The following is an 8,984-nucleotide window of genomic DNA, read 5'->3' as shown; positions in this document are numbered from 1 at the left end:
AGATTGTTTTATGTAGATTTCTGTACACAAAATTGAGATTTGATCCATCTAATAATTTGAAGGTTTATCTAAAAGTACTATTTTACATTCTCCCTTGTAGCCAAGTCGCACACATATGCAGACACACATATCAAACTCACAAACACACACACAAACACACACACACACACACACACACAAACACACACACACACACACACACACACACACCCACACACACACACACACACACACACACACACACAGTAATCTAGTTGTCATGTTAAAATATTGGAATGAATGTTCATCTTTTCAAGGAAGTCCTCTGTCTAGAAGAACACTATAGAGTATTGTATTCAGAGTGTACTGTATAGAATTCCATTAGTAGAGGCCACGAAGGAAACTCATTTCCATTGTCTTTGATATCCTCATGCAGTGGCATTTTAAATGGGCTACTTTTGTAGAAGACGGGTTAGGCAAGCAGTGAGACAAAGGAGCCCACCATCAAACACACATAATTAAAAAGTTCAAGTTTTAACTGGCAAGGTCAGTGGAATGACTACAGCGATGTCAAAGTTGTCATTTATTATATAAGGACATTACCGAGTCAGAAGTAACACTTTATATACAGATTTAGTCATACCTCAGCATATCCATGTCTGGAACCACATGTTTGAATCAAACAAATAATGCCTTTATAATTTTTATTTTTGTAAGCTTTTAGTAAGTAGGCTATCTTTCCATATCCGACCAGTATTTAAAGATTTTTAAAGTATTTAAACAGCTTGAAGTCCAAGTTCTGTACATGAAAATATGGCACATAACTATACATAGCTTCTGGACCAAAATAAATTGCTGTCCATGGTTCTGAAAGGTTCCGAAACAATGTCAGGAAACCTCAGAAAAGTCATCACATGTAAAATGTCTGTATTTATCTGTTAGAGATTATAACGACATGCTTTTGTGGAAGGGATATGTGTGATATGGGTCGTTCTTAGTGATATTTATAACCTATTCCGTTGCTAAGGTTGGATATCACGTTGCCTAATGCAAACAAGACAATGCAGGCATAAATTAACCCGAACATTTAAATAATTGACAATGAATAATACATTATGGTAGGAATAGTACAAGCGGGTTAGATAGAGGGTCCAATTGGCACTGCCTAGTGTCGTGGGACTCAGAGGGGGTGGAAGGCTGTGTGATATTCTGCCCCTGAATCCTCCATGCTTAAGATGGGCGGAGGATAAAAGCTTTGCATGTTAATTTTTATTTTCGCCGCTTCTCTTCGCTAATGCGTTTCGCAGCAGCATCTGATAACAGTCGTGCTAGAATCAGCCGTGGGACCGAACAACGTATGGGATTGTCGAGGATCAGCATATGAGTCATGTTCCGGTCACTGCGGCGTAATTAAAACATTATCTCGTTCTCGCGCCCACTCTCAAAAATGACAGCACCCGATCATGTTCGCTATCAAGATCTGCCCTGTGTCTAGCTTTTACCGGCCGGATATGAGTCTTATCAATTTGGAAACTAATTATGTAGCTCCATATGAGATTTCTCTGAACATTCTTTTAGATTTGAAGGTTATAGTCTGTCAGATTAATCAGGTTAGGTAGGTCAACAGGTCAGTTGTTCAGGTCACACCAACCATTGCAACATAGCCTCCACTAAAGCATTGTTTCTCCCCTAAGCTTTAATGATGAAATGTATCAGGGACTGGGTATGACAAAGGCCAAAACAAAGTAGGCCTATTGGGAATCTTTGTTGCTAAGAATCCATTATTTATTCAGAAAGTTGCCAAAATGGCTAATCATGATGGAGAGAATAATAATAAACTAACAATAATAGAGAATAATTAACTCAATCAAAAAGAATGTGTGTGTGTTGGGCAACTATACAAATTAAATGGATTAAAAGCTAATGATGGCTGAAATAGAAGAATGGCTTGGTTTTAGTAGCAGGTATTCTATTAGATATTACATATCTATGATATTATTAGACTGCAGCAAAATAAAATCCCCAACTCCTAAAATAAACCATTGTGTCTTCCAGTGTGCCAGGACAAATCCGATCATTGATTTTCTTCCATCAAATAGAATAATACAATAAAATAAGATAATGAATAACACTACTGAACCATGAATGTTGTGAGCTGAGATTGAGTTGCTTATTAGACACCTGTGGTGGAAATAAAGCAATACTTATGCAAGATACTGAGATAATATACTAACATAATGAGATTTTGACTTACCTACTTACTATAAAAGGGCAAGTGTTTTTATTAGTTCTTTCTAGAAGTGTACCAAATGCATCATATAATACCCCGGAAAATCACGATGTTCTACATTTATCAGGACCTGCAGATAAGTCATAACATTAGCTGAAAGTGTAAAATATCATCTGGTAATTGGTTAGGTAATCATTCAAATTATTAATGTTGCCACATTCCATTTATATTTCACGCATATATCTGTGAAATGCAATTTCCTAAGAATGTTTATTGTAAACACACTAAACCTGTTTACTCATGAATCAACCACAGCAGTGAATTAAGCGCACCTTATAACGTCGGAATTAACAACTTTCAGCTTTTTGCAAAGAGAAAGGCAAAGTAAGACAAAGGAAGGAAACTCAACAGCCAACTAATGAGACCCCACCAGAATTGGATTTGAATATCAACGAAAGGCCCATCACTTTGGCTGACATTGATTGCCACCTATTAGATTAGCTCTCGCCGCTGCCTGCGTTTCACAATAATCACAGCCATTTAGAGATTCGAGCGTAAAGAGGGGACATGATGCACAATGCAATGTGCTCTTCAGCAGGAATATCGTAGAAAAGATGCTGACGATGACTTTTGAGTGGGTTTGAGTCTAAAAATATCAGATTTTCCCGGACAATAGACAAATTATTATAAAACATATATTATAAATGTATATATGTGGTGTGTGCATGGTCGTTTTAGAAAAGATGGGATGAGAGACGCACACACACTGGTATAGATTGCAAAGAACCAGGGCTGGTAATGCGAATACACTGTCAGGTTCAATTTTTTTCATTCCATGATCACCGTAAACAAAACGATTGTCTCCATCTGTCTTTTTTAGTCACCCAAACACACACTTTGCCTCTAATTCCTATTCCCCTGCCCTCTGTATGAGCAAATGATTCAATAGAGCCCTGGCGAGTGTAATCTTCTTTTAATTAAGACCTGCTGCTGGCAGCGGCCTCACACTGATGGTGACATTATACCCCCTTCCTCTCCTCCCCGCCAACTCCTCTCCATCATCCCTCTACGCTTCGTGCCGCCTCCATCCAGCTCCTCCCCACCCTTTTCTCATCAGTTATTCCCCCGGTCGGCTTAGCTCAGGAGGTAGAGCAGTTGCCTTGTAACTGAAAGGTTGCTGGTTCGACCCCCAGCTCCTCCTAGCTGAGTGTCGATGTGTCCCTGAGCAAGACACTTAACCCTAATTGCTCCTGACGAGCTGGCTGTCGCCTTGCATGGTTGACTCCTTGCATGGTTGACCCTATTAACCGATGTAAATCGCTTTGGATAAAAGCGTCTTGTAATTGTAATTGTAATTATTTTACCCATTTCTAAATCTCCTCCCCAACCCCCCCCCCCATTGATCACCTCTAGCCCACTGTTGTTGTCTCTATTTTATTGCTGTTTTGTTCCAATACTCAATGTCTGATTCACATTTAGAATGAATTTAGAAATTAGAATTTAGTTATTATAAATATTACTTATCTTATTATATTTAATTCACCAATTTATTTTACACTTTTGTCAGAGACAAACGAAATTTCAGTTCTTCTCATTGTCTTGTACATTCTTTGTAATTGACAATAAACCTGACTTTGACTTTGACACTGATATGATCCTCATTCGCTGTGCTTCATGTGAAGACCCAGCACCACGAGGAGGAGAACAGGGTGCTGAGTCGCGAGGTCCTCGTCCTGAACAACCACCTCATGGAGGCCAAGATCACTCTGGAGAAGCTCCGAAAGGACAACGTGAGTCACTCGTGCAACAAGTACAAGCCGTTTTGAAAGTCTGCCTCTTCTGACATCACTAGTGGGCGTGTCCACCTAGATGTGTGACGCATACATTTGTAACGTTGGCTACAGTCCCCTGGGTAGGCTGTTAGACTGATCCATCCAGCGCACATCTAGGTGGACACGTCCCACCCTTCGTGATGTCAGAACGAGGCCGATTTCAACAGTCCTTGCTAACGGCGTAACTCACACTCACACCTGGTGGTCATAATATGTCACCTTTAGGGTTGAAATTGACTTTGTGACATTACGTAGCCTCCATGGGTCTCTGCGCTGCTGCTGCTTGCATTTATGGTTCTTCGTAACAATGTGTACCTACCTCTGCCTCTCAGGACTTGTACAGAAAGGACTGCAACCTGGCGGCTCAGCTGCTGCAGTGCTCCACGTCCCACCACAGAGCTCACAAGATGTCTGAGGTAGGACCTTAACAAATCCTTAATCTATTACACACATAGACCCCCAACATGATGGCGGAGATAGTCGCTCACAAGTCATTCATCAATAACATACGACACATAGACCTCACAAGGATGTGTGTGGACGGTCCTCCACTGAATCCACAATCAATGGCACACATAGACCCGCAAACTATGTGGGAGAGAGAAGCTCACAAGTCATCAATCGGTAACATACGACACACATACCCCATTGGGAATCTTTGTATGCTAAGAACCCATTATTTATTCACAAAGTTGCCAAAAATGGCTAATCATGATGGAGCGCAAAGACTAACAATAATAGAGAATAATAAACTAACTCAAAAATAATGTGTGTGTTGCTGGGCAACTATACAAATTAAATGGATAAAAAGCTACTAACTATTTTTGCTGCAACAGAAGAATGGCTTGGTTTTAGTGGCAGCTTATTTTATCTTTCATTTCTTTGATTTTATTAGACTTACATTATTAGAAGAAAAACTCCCCTGACAGAGTCGACACTTAAAGAAACCACTGTGTCTTCCAGTGTGCCAGGACCAATCTGATCTTTAATTTTCTTCCAGCAAATATCATGATATAATAAACTAAGATAATACATAACAATGCTGAACCATGAACGCAGTGAGCTGAGATTGAGTTGCTTATTAGACACCTGTGGTGGAAATAAAGCAAAACTTATGCAAGATACTGAGATAATATACTAACATAATGAGATTTAATCATACTGTAAAACGATCGATTTAGACTTTGCTACTTACGATAAAAAGGGCACGTGTTTTTATTAGAGATAGAAGCTGACAAGTCATCAATCGATAACATACGACACACAGAACCCAGAAGGATGTCTGTAGTAGGTCCTCACAAGTAATTGATCAATAGCATACAACACAATAGACCTCAAAAAATATCGGAGGTGGGTTCACGCAAGTCATCAGCCAATAAATCAATCGATGTCTGAGGTTTGTCCTTACAAGAGAGTCACTGTCATGACTCAAATTGAAAAAAAAATATATATAATAACTGAAAATGGGGGAATTCATTCATTCATACTCAGCCAAGCATTTGTCTCCAGTAATAAACAAAGGGATTATCACATGGATTGTGGCTGCAGTCTGTGTAACCTTTAATTAAGATTAATTTTGGATAACAGTAAGGTACTGAGCTACCTAATAAGGACCACAGTTAGCCCAGCACGTTAGCCCTGTAGCCTTACCTACTTTTAAATTCAGAGAGAGAACCTCTCCGGGAGAGAGGACGCGGGTGCTAAAAATAGATCAGACTTCAAACATGCTGGTGATGTTATTCGGCGGCGCGCCTCCAATTCATAACACAGCCAAGTCTGTATTTTATCTTCCCCTTTCAATTCCCTGCTGGAGACCGTCCGGGAGCGGTGGTTTAATGTGAGTCTAAATCCCGGTGGGCGCCATGTGTGTTTGATGGTGGTGTACAGGTAGAGAACGATGCGGTTAGAGAGATGAAGAGGAAAGGTGTGCAGAGTAAAGACAAGTGAAAGACAAATGAAGGCATACTGGTCACAGAAAAAAATAAAGCAGGTTGGAGGATTCAATTATTAGGGGAAAAGATCATGTAGAATAATATATAATATAAATAAATAAATAGGATTTTCCTTCCGGACCCTCTACTGCCATTAATAGACAAGGATATCAAGTATTTCGTTGACAGGTCTTTCTTTCAGACATTTTTGTCTAGAGATGGCGTAAAATGAGGAACTGCTTTCTTTCCATCAACCTGAAGCAATCTGCCACTAAAATGCAAGACAGGACAGAAGAAAAAGGAGTTACAGGAAATATAATTATTGTTCGCTGTAAATGACAAGTTCATTGCTGGCTAGTAAAAGACCCTCAAGGTCACGGGCTGAAAGAGGATTTCTAAACGACAACGGATGACATCGGAACAGCAGCACGAACATTGCAACCAGAGCAGAAGGCGGCAGAGTGAAACGGCTGATGCCGAAGAGATACAAACAAAGGGGTTTTACTGACAAAAACCTGGAAATAAATTCCAACCCAGCAACTCCATTCTTGTTCCACCTCTGGCAATTTCCGTCTGTATTCTCTGATTGACACAAAGCCATTCTTCCATCTGTTAAAAACGGTTGAAAATTTCTTGATACAATCTTCTTGTCCCCTCTTTGTGTGTCTTTTCCTACTTCCTTTCCCATCAGCTGCCCTTGGAATTCCAAGAACGCATCGGCTCCCACTTTGAGGAGCTGGGCCGTGGTGGGGGAGCGCCTGCCGGCATGTGTCAGTCTCCGTATTCCGACTCCGTCCCCACCTCGGTGATCGCGAAAATCCTGGAAAAGCCCGAACCGGGCAGCAGCTGCCCGGCGACTCGCTCCCCCAGCCCCCAAATTCCGGACGGCGACTTCCTGTCGGGAACGGGCAGCAGCGACCGACTAGACCGCCGCCTCTCGTACAAGACCTCGGACCTGTACTGCAGCGACACGGCCCTGTACTGCCCCGAGCGCTGGCCGGACGCCGAGAGACGCCAGAGCGTGGACCTCAACGGCACCCGGTTGTTCCAGCTCCACGCCCAGACCTCGGCCGACAGCAACCCCGACGAAGAGGCCTTCCACTCGGGCAGCTTCTCCCCGGAGGAGACCCCGTCCCCGGCCTTCCGTCCCCGCGACAAGTTCGGCACAGGCTCCCTGCCCGCCTCCAGCTCCTACTCCAGCTTCAGCCTCGCGTCGGACGACAAGGGAGCCGTCGTCGGGGTGGAAGGGGGCTGCGGGCGCGCGGGCAGCGGCACGCTGTCCGCCTCCCACCAGGTCCTCTACGTGGACTGGCGGGACGGCGGCGGCGGCGGCGGGGAGTACGAGCACGTGAAGGGCCTGTCCTCCCGCAAGAAGGACTCTGCTAGCTTTCACAAGTCCCAGAGCATCCAGCACATGGCGCCGCCGAGGAGCCCGCGGCAGGGCGTCTCCCCGGCGTACACGCGGACGGCGTCCTGCTTCAGCGAGCCGTACCACTCCAGCAGCCCACGGCTGACCTCCTCCCACAGCATGGGGTCCGCCTTGGCGTTGGCTCACGCCTGCGGCGGCGGCGGCGGCGGCGGAGGTCGTGGAGGCGGGGCAGATCGCGCGGCCGACGTTCACGTCTTGGAGGACGAGCTGAGCAGCCGCTGGCGGCAGATGAGCGTGGACGACGTGAACGCCTTCTCGTCCTCCTATCACGACCTCACGGGGGGGCGCGCCTCCCCGTACAGCTTCTCCGAGCGCCACTTCGCCGTGGGCCCGTCCGGTAAGTCCCAAAGTGGGGCCGCTCTACAGCAGCTTCCGGGAAGGGGACGACGTCTTCCACAGCCTCCTGCTGGACCAGTGCTTCGACGAGGGCTCCCCGTCGCCCGGCCGAGGCGCGGCCAGCGGGTCGAAGCGGCCGCTCTCGGAGCACCGCAAGCAGGAGAAGAGCTCCGTGCTGAGGACACAGGAGAGCCAGGACTCCGAGTGCAGTCTCTTCCTGAGCTCAGGGAGCGCCAAAGAGAAGGAGAACGGCGGGAGAGCGGGAGCGGCAGCCGTCGGCAAAAGCAGGGATTACGTCAACCTGAGTGCGCACAGCTCGCCCGAGTCCCTGCGTCTGAGCTCCCTGGAGGCGTCGAGCCTCCAACACTTCCCCTGCCCCAGGCCCAGCTCCCGGCCCCGGCCCAGCTCCAGCTCGGCCCTCAGCATCGGCCCCAAGCTCCCAAAGAAAACCTCTCCCAGGTACCAGAAGTTTGGTAGCACGGGACTGATGAGGAAGGACAGTCTCACCAAGGCACAGCTGTATGGTACATTACTGAATTAAGTCGGAGGGAACGACCCCACGACCCCGACCACCAAAAAAAAATGTCCCTGTTTTCTGCATGACATTGATTATGATCCGTAGTGTGCTGTATTGTATGTTTCCCTGTGGGAAAGACACAACGCTGTGAGGAAATGTGTGGTAAGAAGTCGATCTATGTTTCTCAAGCCAAGGCACGTTTAATTCAGTGTGTGGTGCGTGTGTGTGTGTGTGTGTGTGTGTGTGTGTGGTGGTGTGTGTGTTGCAACAGAAGTGTTATTTTTTAAATGGAGATATTTATGTTATGATAGTGTAAGGTATCAAAAAGACCAGCCTGTTCTATGTTCTTTGTATTGCGATGATTTTGACTTTGTACTCCAGCCAAGTGTAACTGGAAGCAAAGAAATCCACATTGTGCGAAAGAAGGACGGCAATGATGGGAATTATAGATCCAAAAATACAGTATGCTATCGTTTTCTTCCTTTTCTGGGTTTTGTCAGTTAAACCTGCAACAGTAACTGTATTACTACTCTGATATATACAATAGAGATAAGGGCGATGTATAATTGCAAGCAGGTTCCTTTGCTGCCTCCCTCACTAAGAGCTAATTAACACGATGTTTGGAGAAAGGGGGAGGTTATCTATTATGCATAGAGTACCCTGCAGACTAGAATTTCCATTCCTTAGTTTTTCCTCAAACTAAATGCATGCTGCGTAATGCATATATGAA

General features: G+C 45.0%; 1 protein-coding gene across 1 annotated transcript in view; it reads left to right on the top strand.

Moving 5' to 3' along the window:
* The window catches only part of LOC130383102 (brain-enriched guanylate kinase-associated protein), a 14,315-nt gene extending 6,037 nt beyond the window's left edge, over positions 1–8,278 (top strand). The window contains 4 exon segments of the mRNA XM_056591154.1: positions 3,892–3,999; positions 4,374–4,457; positions 6,664–7,758; positions 7,760–8,278. Of these exon segments, the coding sequence (XP_056447129.1) occupies positions 3,892–3,999; positions 4,374–4,457; positions 6,664–7,758; positions 7,760–8,278 (1,806 nt within the window).
* The last annotated feature ends 706 nt before the right edge of the window (positions 8,279–8,984 follow it).

The sequence above is a fragment of the Gadus chalcogrammus genome, chromosome 5 (genome assembly GCF_026213295.1).
Source record: "Gadus chalcogrammus isolate NIFS_2021 chromosome 5, NIFS_Gcha_1.0, whole genome shotgun sequence".
Lineage (NCBI taxonomy): Eukaryota > Metazoa > Chordata > Actinopteri > Gadiformes > Gadidae > Gadus > Gadus chalcogrammus.
This window is presented reverse-complemented; position numbering and strand designations above follow the sequence as displayed.